Below are 14624 nucleotides of genomic sequence, written 5' to 3' on the forward strand. Positions count from 1 at the left end.
AAATTGACATGCTTAATAAGAGAAAAGTCATTGTTAACATTTGCTAAAGGTTAGAAACCTCTCATAGACTGAAAAAGAAATAGTGACATTTGGATTTGAGAATTGCAGATAATTGTGGCTTTATTAGATGTCATACTGGAGTGGATGAAGTGAATACTGTTTATATATAGTGGACAGATGAAGAATCGGAAGTTCTATACTTATCTCTCATTTTTCTCTCTTTTTCTCTCTTTTCCACTTTTCTTTCTTTTAATTCCTTTGCAATTCCTTTTTCTTTATCTCTTCCTCTTTCTTTCTTTTTTGTTTTCCCCCTCTCTCTGTTTTGCCTCTGGATTGTTTTAGTTTGAACAACAACAACAAATATTTGACATGGTTCCAGTTACTATATAGAAGGATCTGGCAACTTCTGTTTCAGTGTATCTGAAGAAGTGTGCATGCACACGAAAGCTCATACCAAGAACTAACTTAGTTGGTCTTTAAGGTGCTACTGGAAGGAATTTTTTTTAAATATTTGACAGTAATCTTTTGCATTTTTTCTTTATAAACGCTAATAAAAATTATATTAAAAATATATCAAGTCTGCTCCAATGTCCATCCAGAGTTCTGTCTCGTGGTCACACAGAAGTGCAACCGGATATTCTGATAGTCAGCCCAGCATGTAGGGGAGCTGGTTTTAGCATGCTCTCTCTCTCACACAACGGTAATTAACGTGTGTTTCTGTGTATAGATTCTTGGCATCGTTTCCTCTGGCCAAATTAAAAGCTAGGCCATTGGAAAGTTATAGTTTACAGTTCAGATACATTAGCCATTATGCCCAGATGACTCTAGCCCACTTTGACAGCCGTGCATTTGTACTAAGCGCTCAGACAATGCACAGGAAGGATGGATGGCGTAGGTCTAGGTTTACTGTAATTGGAAAGAGCCTAACAAGCTTTTGCTACTTTGGCAGTAATGTTTGGAGTTGGAGGGGGCCAATTACTCAGCCATTAAGAATGCAGCGGAACATATTATCTCTCCTTGGTCTATAAATAGCATTAAATAGAAAAGAAAAAGAAAACTGACGTCCTGCATTTGTGTTGTGCTTTTGGTGAATCTAAGTGCACTCTCCCTGTTTCCCCCCAAGATTAGAGGAGAAAACAAGTAAATGGGTTCTATTGGAAGTGTGGAGTGGGCTGGTTGCGGTCTGATTTGGGTATGGCTATAGCTGAATACATGGGTTTTTATTGAACACCAGTTGCCAGAAAAAGCAGAAGGGGAGTGCGTTCTTGTGGTTCGGCCCTGCTTGTGGACATCTTCACTTAGACATCCAACTGACCGCTGTGAAAACAGGATCCTGGACTAAATTGCCTGCTGGCCTGATCCAGCACACTCTTCTTATGTCAAAATATATAAAAAAATTTAAAAATTGTCCAGTAGCACCTTAGAGACCAACTAAGTTTGTTCTGGGTATAAGCTTTTTTTATGGGACGCGGGTGGCGCTGTGGGTTAAACCACAGAGCCTAGGACTTGCTGATCAGAAGGTCGGCCGTTCGAATCCCCACAATGGGGTGAGCTCCCGTTGCTCGGTCCCAGCTCCTGCCAACCTAGCAGTTCGAAAGCACATCAAAGTGCAAGTAGATCAATAGGTACTGCTCCGGTGGGAAGGTAAACGGCGTTTCCGTGGGCTGCTCTGGTTCGCCAGAAGCGGCTTGGTCATGCTGGCCACATGACCCGGAAGCTGTACGCTGGCTCCCTCGGCCAAGAAAGCGAGATGAGCGCCACAACCCAAGAGTCGGTCACGACTGGACCTAATGGTCAGGGGTCCATTTACCTTTTTAAGGTGCTACTGGACATTTTATTTATATATATATTGACTGTGCCAGACCAACACAGCTACCTACCTTACTCTTCTTATGTCTTAGGGAAATGCTTAAGGACAGATAGAGAGAGACGGTGCTTTGTGACTTCTGGTCTCATATTCTGGAGCTCAAACAAAGCCATTAGGGTCCTGCTCGATTTCCTCATTAAAATATTTGCACACTGTAAGCGTCGTTTACACATCACGAAAAGTAAAACAAAATCCATCTGCAATAAGAAGCACCAAAAGTTGTTTGTTACAATGCAGGGAAACACGAAACAAACTTAGAAATAATAATAATAATAATACAGTAAAACAGCAGAGAAGATGATAAAAGTCAACACCCCATTAAGCAACATTCAAAATTGGTTCTGATAAATTGTACCAGTAATTAAAAACAACCCCTGCAGCCAGTATGCCTTGCTGGGAAAAAAGCGAATAGTGGTTCCAAAGTTTTGAAGATGGGTGTCTTCACCTCTTAGGGAAGATTTGTGGTGAGCTGGCACATCACTGGTGCTCCCTCAAGAATTCTGAACCGTTCAATGGAAATTCCCTTTTGTTCTGGAGAGGAACCAAGCTCTCCCCCTCTCCCTGGGTTATGAAACAAAATGAAAACAAATAATAGAGCCATTATTCTGAGGACAAAAGCTTTTGCTACTCTTTGGCACTTGCTGGAAGTAAATAGATGGGCCGCGGACAAAGAGATACAATGAAGTTTCCTTCTGTGTAATATTAAGCAAGCTGGTTCATGCGTTTTTTATTTAAAAAAAGCTCGTTGGAGTGTGGTTTGCGTCGTTTAATTTGTACACAGTGAGTTTTGCTTCAAGTTCTGGAAGCTCTTTTGGCGTTACGTTGGCCATAAATGCTTCTTTAAACCTATGGTGGGAAGGCTGGGCATTTCATCGCATCCAAATGAGCAAGAAGGCATTTTGGGATCCCGGGATCAGTGTTAGAACCTCAGATATAAAAGCTAGGTGCCAAATGGCTCCTTAAACCAGGGTTACAGTCACTAAAACGGAACGCCTAGTTGCGATTTGGGGGCCAGGTGGCTTGGAAGCTGTATTTTTCAATGTGACTTTTTAGTCCTGCAATTCATTATGATTGCATAGATTAAATATAATGACCAGCATGTGTTGCTTTTCAAGATCCAATAAGTCCCAGGCAGGCATCTCCAGATGGTGGAGACTATGGGTAGGCAAACTAAGGCCCGGGAGCCAGATCCAGCCCAATCGCCTTCTAAATCCGGCCTGCGGATGGTCAGGAAATCAGTGTGTTTTTACATGAGTAGAATGTGTGCTTTTATTTAAAATGCATCTCTGGGTTATTTGTGGGGCATAGGAATTCGTTCATTTAAAAAAATAAAATAAAAAGTACAGCCCCCCCCCACAAGGTCTGAGGGACATTGGATCGGCCCCCTACTGAAAAAGTTTGCTGACCCCTGGTGGAGACATCCGGCACCATCCAGGTGCCCAGGCATCTTCACATGGCCGCAAGTGGCCATTAAAAGGTTAAAGGTAAAGGGACCCCTGACCATTAGGTCCAGTCGTGACCGACTCTGGGGTTGCGGCGCTCATCTCGCTTTATTGGCTGAGGGAGCCGGTGTACAGCTTCCGGGTCATGTGGCCAGCAAGACTAAGCCGCTTCTGGCGAACCAGAGCAGCGCACGGAAACGCTGTTTACCTTCCTGCCAGAGCGGTACCTATTTATCTACTTGCACTTTGACGTGCTTTCAAACTGCTAGGTGGGCAGGAGCAGGGACCGAGCAACGGGAGCTCACCCCGTCGCGGGGATTCGAACCGCCGACCTTCTGATCGGCAAGTCCTAGGCTCTGTGGTTTAACCCACAGCGCCACCAATAGCCAGGTGCAAAATGCGCCTGGTGAATTTTGAACACTGCACAGGATTGGTAGAGGAGAAGTCACCAGAGATGGCGCAGAACTACCACAGCCCCCACCTTCCCGGGGCCCTGCAGATGTTTTGAGCTATGCTTCCCACCAGCAAGTTGATGGGAGTTGTAGCTGGAAACATCTGGAGCTTGCCAGGTTGCTAAAGTTGGACCAGCTGTTTCTCTCTGCGTAAGACGGCTTCGCTGAGCTCACAAAAGGAGCATTCAGCGGTTAGAGTTCTGCAAGAAACCAGATTCTTGAGCTTTGCAGCATAATTCCAGATCAAAATCAAATGAATGTCATGGTTGCTTGTATATTTAATCGTAAAGTGTGTTTGACTGGTGGGGTACGTTTTATGCACTTTCCATTTGTTTGTTTTCCTATGGGTTTTTTTCTTTTTAAAGGTGGGGCAAAAGTATTCATGAAAATTAATTAAACTTTTGTGAATGTGAACGAATGGATACATGATCATCAGGCATGCATGAAGACAGGTCTCTGCTCCAACGGCCATACCTGTTTGATCTCAGAAGAAAAAACACCCCAGTTAGGAGAGGGAAGCAGAGACAAACGATGGGAGTTGGAGTCTATCAGCAACTAGATGACGCTATTCAGTGTTACCTCGGGTTAAGAACTTAATTTGTTCCGGAGGTCTGTTCTTAACCTGAAACTGTTCTTAACCTGAGGTACCACTTTAGCTAATGGGGCCCAGTGCTGCCGCAGCGCTGTTCTCATCCCGAGGTACTATTTCTGGGTTAGGAGAGTCTGTAACCTGAAGCGTCTGTAACCCGAGGTACCACTGTATTGGGTAGCCCTTGACCTAGATCAGTCTTTCCCAAAGGTAGGACCTCAGATGCCCTGACACCTCTGACCATTGGGCTATGCTGGCTGGGGCTGATGAGAGTTGTAGACCAACAACCTCCAGGGACCCAAAGTTGAGATAGGCTGACCTCTAGAGCTGAAGGAGCGTCTCCACCCCCATCGTTCTGCCCGGACGCTGAGGTCCAGCGCCGAGGGCCTTCTGGCAGTTCCTTCATTGCGAGAAGTGAGGCTACAGGGAACCAGGCAGAGGGCCTTTTCGGTAGTGGCGCCCGCTCTGTGGAACGCCCTCCCATCAGATGTCAAAACGATAAACAACTACCTGACATTCAGAAGACATCTTAAGGCAGCCCTGTTCAGGGAGGTTTTTAATGTATGATATTTTAGTGTTTTTTTGGTTTCTATGGAAGCCGCCCAGAGTGGCTGGGGAAACCCAGCCAGATGGGCGGGGTACAAATAAATTATTATTATTATTATTATTATAGAGCACGGTTTTCAACTGAGGGCTTCTGACGCAGATATCCAGGTGGTGATAGTTTGGAAGGTGGTGAAAGTTTGGAAGGAGGCATATTTCCTTGCCCCCGAAGGGGCTGCAGAGCTACAGGGGGCTGGGGAAATGGGGCTCAGTGGTTTTATGCCTATAGGGCAGGGGGGGCAACCTTATCTCATATAAATCAGGTGAGCAGTACAGTGGTACCTCGGGTTACAGACGCTTCAGGTTACAGACGCTTCAGGTTACAGACTCCGCTAACCCAGAAATAGTACCTCGGGTTAAGAACTTTGCTTCAGGATGAGAACAGAAGTTGCGTGGCGGCGGCGCAGCGGCAGTGGGAGGCCCCATTAGCTAAAGTGGTACCTCAGGTTAAGAACAGTTTCAGGTTAAGAACGGACCTTCAGAACGAATTAAGTTCTTAACCCGAGGTACCACTGTATTTGCTGAGCTATAAGCAGAACAGACCTTATCAGATAAGTAAACTAGTTGCACGTGCTTTCCATAATTTTCGCAGGTTTGCCAAATTTAGGTCTCTCTCTCGCTCTGCGGGTGGGACTTTAATTTGAGTATTTACAGCCTCAGCAATGGCCTTTTGCATTGAGAAGATAATGTTTGGATCATGAAGCAGAGTGTGGCAGGAGAGAATGGAGGGGCACTTCACCGCTTGTACTCACAGTGTATATCTTTTTGTTTTGTCTCTTCCTCTTCTCAAAAGGGACGTGAAAGCTGGAAACATCCTTCTAGGAGAAGATGGCTCGGTCCAGATTGCAGGTGAACCTTTTTATGATCATGATTATTATAATTGTTATTATTTGCCATGTGGTTTGCTCTCTGCTTCCATGCCAGAGAGAGGACCCTGAGGACAAACATCTTTCAACATCACATGGAAGAGGGAACAAGCTTGTTTTCTCCTGCTCTGGAGGGTAGGACACGAACCAATGGCTTCAAGTTACAAAAAAGGAGATTCCAACTAAACATCAGGAATAACTTTCTGACAGTAAGAGCAGTTTGACAGTGGAATGGACTCCCTTGGGAAGTTGTGGACTCTCCTTCCTTGGAGGTTTTCAAGCAGAGGTTGGATGGCCATCTGTCATGGATGCTTTAGCTGAGATTCCTGCATTGCAGGGGGTTGGACTAGATGACTCTCAGGGTCCCTTCCATCTCTTAACTTGTAGCTCCACTATAATTAATTGGTTGTTAATCGCCTTCCACATTATGTCCTAAGGTGATGTACAAAATATAATAAAAACAGCTTAAAAACTGTCCCTTCCAGCTCTATGATTCTATGACCCTGAAGACGGTGGCATGGGGAGGAAGGGGGAAACAATGTGCCATAGGTGTCTGGTTCCCCCTCCAACACGGGGACTCAGTGGGGTGTGGGTGGGGGTGTGGACACATCATGCCCAACCCTTAAGGGCATTGCATAAGCCCCTCCCACCCCAAGAGTTGGTTGTCAAAGGTGGGCGTGGAGCAGCTTTGTTAGGGTGAACCAGGGGTGGGGAGCCTCTCGACCTGGAGTCTGAATGTGGCCCTCCATTGCCTCTATCTGGCCCTTGGGAAGTCTCCCCAGGCTGCACCCCACACAGGCTGTCCTTCACACCTCAAATATTTTCCCCTGACTGGAATGTGTCCTTGAACTTCAGTAATGCCCCTTGCTCTCCTGGATGAAGGGTACGGAGAGGTGTGTTGATTGTATGTAGAAACTAGCCTACCATGTTAGGGTAACAATGAAAATTTGCTGCTGCGCCCACTTTCCCCATAGCCCTGCCCACCACTGGGATGTGGCCCCCGGAAGGCTCCCTGGAAGGGAATGTGGCCCTTGGACCGAAAACATTTTCCCACTCTTGCTTTGCCGTCACACCCTCGAACTGCAAAATCTGAAGTGGCTTGCTTGCTGTCCGATTCTGCTGTTGTCTAGGAAGCCTTGTCGAGAGCAGCTTGGGTCCGTCCAGTTTTGTCAGGCGAAGACCCTTGCTGCCAGCCTTCCCTTGCTCTGTCTACGCTGCCTGTGTCAGAATCTCCCTCCTCGGGTCCCCCTTTGCTCACCTTGTCTGGCAAGAGTTTTTTTTTTTTTTTTTTTTGAGTTCTTGCCAGTAAACATTGTCAAAACAAAAAAATTCCTTCCGGTAGCACCTTAAAGACCAACTAAGTTAGTTCTTGGTATGAGCTTTCGTGTGCAAGCACACTTCTTCAGATACACTGAAACAGAAGTTGCCAGATCCTTCTATATAGTGGGAAGGTGGGGAGGGGTATTACTCAGAAGGGTGGTGGGAATGGGTGATTGGCAGATAGCTGAGATGAGCCTGTAGACGACTCTTAACGACTGCAATAGGTCTTACAGGAAAAAGCAAGGGGTGAGAAATGGCTTTGTCATGTATAATGAGATAAGAATCCAATGTCTTTGTTCAGGCCAGGTCTCTCCATGGTTTTAAGTTTGGTAATGAGTTGTAATTCAGCAGCTTCTCTTTCCAGTCTATTTCTGAAATTCCTTTGTAGTAAAACAGCTACTTTGAGATCTTGTATTGAATGTCCTGGGAGATTGAAGTGTTCTCCTACTGGTTTCTCTGTCTTGTGATTCTTGATGTCAGATTTGTGTCCGTTTATTCTTTGGCGTAAGGTTTGGCCTGTTTGTCCAATATAGAGAGCTGAAGGACACTGTTGGCATTTGATGGCATAAACAATGTTAGACGATGAGCAATTAAACAGTCCCGAGATGGCATGTGTGATGTTGTTGGGGCCAGTAATGGTGTTGTCCGGGTGTATGTGGCAGCAAAGTTGGCATCTGGGTTTATTGCAGGCTCTGGTGCCAGTGTCCGTGTTAGGTCTGGTTGTAGTATTATTGTGGGTTAGGAGTTGTTTAAGATTGGGTGGCTGTCTGTAGGCAATGAAAGGTCTTCCTCCCAGAGCTTGAGAAAGAGAACTGTCATTGTCCAGGAGAGGTTGTAGATCTCTGATGATGCGTTGTACTGTTTTAACTTGGGAGCTGTATGTGATGACTAGAGGTGTTCTGTTATTTTCTTTTTTGGGTCTGTCTTGCAGCAAGTTCTCTCTGGGTATCAGTCTGGCTCTGTTGATCTGTTGTCTAACTTCATCTGCTGGGTATTTTAGTTCTAAAAAGGTTTGCTGTAGATCTCTTAGGTGAGAGTCTCTGTCTGTAGAATTGGAACAGATACGGCTGTAACGTAGTGCCTGGCTATATACAATGGACTGTTTGGTATGTTTGGGATGGTAGCTAGAGGCATGTAGATATGTTTGTCGGTCAGTTGGTTTACGGTATAAGGTGGTGTCTATGTGCCCATCCTGTATTTTTATAGTAGTGTCCAAAAAATGTATTTCTTGTATAGATTGATTCATAGTTAGGTTGATTGTGGGGTGAAAATCATTAAATTTCTGGTGGAAGGTGTCCAGGGTCTGTTGACCATGTGTCCAGATGATAAAAATATCGTCAATGTATCGCAGGTATAAGAGAGGTTTGAGTGGGTAGGAGTTTAGGAAACGTTGTTCTAAATCTGCCATGAAGATGTTGGCATACTGTGGGGCCATGCGGGTGCCCATTGCTGTGCCGCTGATCTGAAGGAACAGGTCATCACCGAATTTGAAGTTGTTGTGGGTAAGGACAAATTGGCAGAGTTTGGCGGCAAGGTCCGCTGTGGTTTTATCTGAAATGGTGTTCCTTATAGCTTGTAAACCATCGTTGTGTGGGATGTTGGTATACAGAGATTCCACATCCATAGTAGCTAGTAACAATACTATACTAGCTACTATGGATGTGGAATCTCTGTATATGGCAGACCAACACGGCTACCTATCTGTAACCAGTAAACATTGGCTTGGGAGGCAAGGAGAAGAGAAATGAAAAAGAGCTGGTCCCAAAAACTTTCTTGCATTGCCTGGTTTCCAGTGTTGAAAGATTGGGGGGGGGTCCTCCTCTCCGTAGAATTCCAATAAAGGAAAGGAAGGCTCCTGTCATTGCAGGGATTTTTGGGGGTGCGTATGAACCAAGGCTTTGTCTTGCACCTCTTTGATCCCCCAATCTATGGACCTTCTGTGGTTTATTACAACAGAGCTCTTTCAAGGATTCTTCTGAATGGGGGCATTTTGCTTCCCCCGCCTTTTATCTGCAGAGGTTTATCAATTTACACTCACTGGGCACTGGCTGCAGTATAAATTAAGGCTGCCTGCCTCTTTGTTTCATCCTCTTCCAGAATCACTTAGCCGTGTGAGATCATCTCAATATCAAAATGATTGTACAAGCAACTAGATTTGCCTTTTAAGCAACCTCCTGAATCCTTAATGATGCTTTGACCGGAAATCTATTGCCTATGCCCCAGAAGGGTCTTTGTGTTGAGAGTTAATAACCCTGTCCTTACCTGCGTCCTTTGATAATCTTATCTAAAACAGTCATGTGCCCCATTCATGTTGTATTTGGATAAAGGCGGAGCCTACTGAAGGGTCTGTTTGTGTTGGATTAAACAGCTGTGCGAGTGCCACAATCGAGCCTAAGCTCAGAAAAGCCACAGAATTCGGTCCTGATTATTTTTCTCCTTTTCTCCCCCATTTTTCAATTATTTATTTATTTGCATTTCATGGCTGCAAAGATAATGTATGTCAGCAGTAAGAAAAAAAAAGAGTATGGACATTTGTTCATACTGGTTGCAAAATTCATTTAGCATGAATTGTGCTTCTGTCTGAATACACAAAATTATGGAACTAAGTATAGTTATAGGCTTGTTCACACAAAGAGCAGGTGAGGGGGCTAGTGTAGGATTATGGAATCATAGAACTGTAGAATTGGAAGGGATCCCAAGGGTCATCTAGTCTGACCCCCTGCAATGGAGGAATCTCAGCTGAAGCATCAGTGACAGATGGCCACCCAACCTTTGCAGACCTCCAGAGGTTGTTAGGGCTCCAACTCCCATCATCCCAGCAAACATAGCCAATAAACAGGGGTGATGAGGCAACCTCTGGAGGGCCAGAGGTCCCCTATTCCTATTTTAGAGCATCCTTCAGTTTAAAGATGTGAATGTGGCAGGCACCATATTGCATGTGTCTCTGCAGAGGATTTGAACACAACCTTTGGGTTTTCCAAAGTTACTGTTTGTGATGGGACATTTTAATTCAAAGCGAAGCCTCTTGGCTACATACCTAGGGGTCTAAAGGAGTGGTAGGCCGAAGATAGGTTAGCTGTAGAACATAAGCTAAGCTCTCCTTGATGGGGCAATGGACTCTGGTCTGCGACTTGATTTCCCATCCCTTGGCAAAATGCTTAGGACACAGATCATAAGATGCTGGTATCTTGCTACTGCCTTCAAGACCCACAACCTGTGAGTTCCCATTGACCATCATGGTTGAAAGACATCTGTGGATCCCCAGAAATAAAGAATGCACAAGATTCCACTACTGGCAGGCCCTCCGAGAGGGGCTACATAAACGTAGAAGGCTGTCTTGTGCAAAGACGGCACCAGGCAACTTCAACATAAAAAATGCACCCGACGATGTAAATTATGACTTCTACTCTTGGAACTGCCCAATCTTCTACAGATTGAGTTTCTTCAGCTCTTTTCCAAGGATATATTGCTTTTGCAACAGATTTTCCTTCTCGGTGGCAATTCAAAAGCCAGTATACCCCAGGTAAGGGTGGGGATGTCTGCTTCCTGAAACCCTGGAGAGGTATAGCCTGTCAGTGTAGATGGCCCTGATCTGGATGGGCCAATAGTCTGACTCTGTGTAAGTTAGCTTTCTTTGTTCCTGTGAGTTACTGGATTGACAAGCTGTCTCAGGCATTCAAGATGAACAGTTTTAAATTGTATGTTTCCATCCTCTGGAATAAAAGTTGATTACTTGTGCTGTCAAAGTGATCTTAGGTTTAGACAGTTCAAATGTGCAAATATTAGGAAACTCTTCTGCATTGAAGACATCCCTGTGAATGCAAGTCCACACTTCAGGAAGAAGTGAGTTAATTATTTCCTATAAAAAGACTTCTTGCATAATACTTAATTGAGGGGGGATTCTCTGCAAAGCATCGACTTCTCTCCTTGACAGTTTTGCTTGTAGCATCCACAACAGCAAATCCATTCATTGTAGTGAGACGTCTGCTAAACGACGAGAACTTTGTATGGTAGATTTGGGAGTGGGCATCTAGAGAGCCGAGTAGCTGCAAATGTCGCTGGTGAACCTCTGGCGGTTTCCTTTTTCTTTTAACATTACAAAGATGGGCTTCTCATGGCTGATTTTATGACGTTTACCATTGTAGCTCCATGAACGGAAGGCTGAGGTTCTCCTGGGGGAGTGAACAGAAATGTGGAAGCCCAATTAGGGGTTCATAATGTAGTGTGTTAGCTTTTTAGTGGCTCAGGCAGAACTTGGCCTAAACCAGAGAGAGAATCTGCCTAGCAAGGTCAAGGGGAAAGGCCTGACTCTGGCCACCTGCTTTTCCACGCACGCAGGAAGTCCCCACATCGCTAGCCGGGGCTGAGAGGTCCCACTTCCTGGGTTACGCCCTCTCCTTTGCGGCTGAAGGTGACACCGCAGTATTCTGCCGCATTTCCCCTTGGTTTGGAAATACTTTGTAAAACTTGCCCTCTCTTTCATCCTGCAACTGGCTGTAAAGAAGTACGACAGGATAATTAGTATGCTGCAGTTGTGATGTGTGGCTGATTAAAATGCATGCATTCCATGCAAGGCAGATTTGTCTCGGAACAAGATATCTGACTCCTCCCCCTCTCTTTGTTCTTAGAAACAATAGAAGATTCATAAATCTGTGCGTAATCAGAGGAGCAACAGTGCTAAAATCTTGTGACCGGATGATGTGGGGTTTCTGGGGTGACACTAAGGGGTGGGATCTGAGGGTCTGTAGGGTCCTGGCATTATTGCCAGGGCTGTTAGTACCATGTGCCCCAAACTCAGTTTCAACATCCTGCTTTCACCGAGTAAAAGCTTTGGATTTTTGCCACCTCTGCAAACATGCAAGCTCGCAAACTTCCCCCTACTGCTTCTGATAGGGATTTTGGAATTATGAGATGGGGGCTGCAACAAAATGTTGCAGTGCGAAGTGCTCCCGGTTCAGGATTCCAGCTGCTCTGTTCTGATTTCTGCCCCCCTCACCCCAACCATTCAGTCATCATCACCTGAATGGGGTAACTGTGCCCTGAAGGACCAGGTGCGCAGCCTGGGAGTCATTTTGGACTCACAGCTGTCCATGGAGGTGCAGGTCAATTCTGTGTCCAGGGTGGCTGTCTACCAGCTCCACCTGGTACGCAGGCTAAGACCCTACCTGCCCGCGGACTGTCTTTCGATAGTGGTGCATGCTCTAGTTATCTCCCGCTTGGACTACTGAAATGCGCTCTATGTGGGGCTACCTTTGAAGGTGACCCGGAAACTGCAATTAATTCAGAATGCGGCAGCTAGATTGGTGACTGGGAGTGGCCGCCAGGACCACATAACACCGGTCCTGAGAGATCTGCATTGGCTCCCAGTATGTTTCCGAGCACAATTCAAAGTGTTGGTGCTGACCTTTAAAGCCCTAAATGGCCTCAGTCCTGTATACCTGAAGGAGCGTCTCCACCCACATCATTCAGTCTGGACACTGAGGTCCAGCGCTGTGGGCCTTCTGTCGGTTCCCTCATTGCGAGAAGTGAGGTTACAGGGAACCAGACAGAGGGCCTTCTCGGTAGTGGCGCCCATCCCGTGGAACACCCTCCCTTCAGATGTGAAGGAAATATCTTCTCTTTAAAAGACATCTGAAAGCAGCCCTGTTCAGGGAAGTTTTTAATATCTAATGCTGTTGTTACCGGAAAAATCCGAGGGCTCCCTTGGACAAAAACAAAGACACCAACCAGGATAACTTGGAGCAAAACAGCAGCCTGTAGGCTTGGCCTTTATTGAACTGTTGCAACAGGGTGTTCCCCTCACTTGCAGGAGAGAGGAAAGACAGAGGAAAAATGGTGTGCAAGGCCTTATAAAAACTTTTGAAATTCCCACCCTGTAGATCAAGCCCACCCGCAGAAACATCATGCATACATTACAGAAAGGAGGGGTTGAGGGAGGAGTTGTGGTGGTAACCTGAGTGTCCTGTCACCTGGCTGGTTTCCTTCTCCCCCTCCCCATGAGTCATTTTCAGAAGACAAAAGGTAGTCGCAGTTTCCTGCCTCCTGAGGGGGAATCCAATCACTGTTCTTTTTTGTTATAGTCCGTGTTGAATCCACTCATGTATGCAGTCAGTTGTGTTGTTGATGGTCTTCCGTCTGAGACCATCAGGGTTGGCATAGCAACTGGGCAGGGCTCCTGAGTACATGCTCTCATGTTTAAGGGATTATGGCTGACCAGAACCAAGCCACCCCCCCTTTGATAGTCCTTGTCATATGGAGTAAAATAAAAGTGGAACAGTGCAAATCCGGTGTATGGTTGATTTTTCTATAAATTCATAACAGAAGCGTAGTGTATGTAGTGTGTGAGTGTGAAGTTTGTACAAACTGAATGATTGGGGGGGTTGATTGGGAGCTGCCCAGAGTGGCTGGGAAAGCCCAGTCAGATGGGCGGGGTATAAATTATTATTATTATTATTATTATTATTATTATTATTATTATTATTATTATTTCATACTGTGGCCTCTGAGCACGGCCAGTTCTCATTAGGCTGCTTTGTGGAGCTCCAAGTATGTTTTTGTACTTCTGAAGATCTTGGCATTCCCCCCCCCCCAGCCTGTTGATGCCTCCTTTGTGTGGATGAGTGTGTGGTGAGTGTTTGTGCGCGCACACTATTACATAAGCAGTGGCACGTATGGAATTGTAGCATTGGAAGGGACCCTCAGGGGTCATCCAGTCCAACCCCCTGAAATGCAGGAATCTCAACTAAAGCATCCATGACAGATGGCCATCCAACCTTTGCTTAAACACCTCCAGTGAAGGAGAGTTCACTCAGCTACTTATCAGAATCAGTGGGAATTCTCTGGCATACTTGCATTCCAGTTGTTCATTGGGTGAGGCAAGTAGCTGTGCTGGGTTCTGAAATCCAATCCCTGTCCACTGGAAAGCATTTACAGCAAGCCCTTCAGCTCTTGATAATTCATTCAGGCATTGTCAGTATATTTCCAATCCTGTCTCCAGAATCATAAGGTATGGAAACTTTTTTTTTTCCTTTTTAAAAACAAAAACCTTTGTTGACAAAGCTGAATTCTCCTGAACTCACAAATGGTGGGTTTCCCTCCATCTCACACTGACACACAGTTTAATGATTTGCCACTCTTGTGTTTTTTCTTGCAACTGATAATGATTTGCATGGCCTGATCCAGTAAGGGTTCTTCTTATGTTCTTGTCATCTGATATGTTTTAAAATGCTTGCTTGAATCACAAATCTTGGCCACCTTAAAATTTGTAAAAGTGCATCCTGTCTGTCTCCTAAATCTGTTGGTGGCTTGTTCATGCTATGGTACTTCTTTAGCTGGGTGCCCGTGCATTGAAAGAGGTTGGTTGTTTGTCTGTTTGTTTTGGCTTCCTACGTCTTTATCATAGGTGTGCAAGTTGCCATGTTTCACTTCAGACCAGACTACTGCCTGAGAGCAGATAGCAATACTATGCGGCTAAAGCAAAGACAT

At 45.4% G+C, this 14624-nt stretch overlaps 1 protein-coding gene across 2 annotated transcripts in view; it reads left to right on the forward strand.

Annotated features, from left to right (window-relative positions):
• OXSR1 (oxidative stress responsive kinase 1) overlaps positions 1-14624 on the forward strand; it is an 87049-nt gene that overhangs the window by 47377 nt on the left and 25048 nt on the right. For both annotated transcript variants that reach the window (XM_083467037.1, XM_083467036.1), the window contains exon 5: positions 5747-5802. In XM_083467037.1, the coding sequence (XP_083323163.1) occupies positions 5747-5802 (56 nt within the window). The remainder of the gene's footprint in view (positions 1-5746; positions 5803-14624) is intronic.

Source organism: Podarcis liolepis, assembly GCF_965112155.1.
Source record: "Podarcis liolepis genome assembly, chromosome: 12".
Classification (NCBI taxonomy): Eukaryota; Metazoa; Chordata; class Lepidosauria; order Squamata; family Lacertidae; genus Podarcis; species Podarcis liolepis.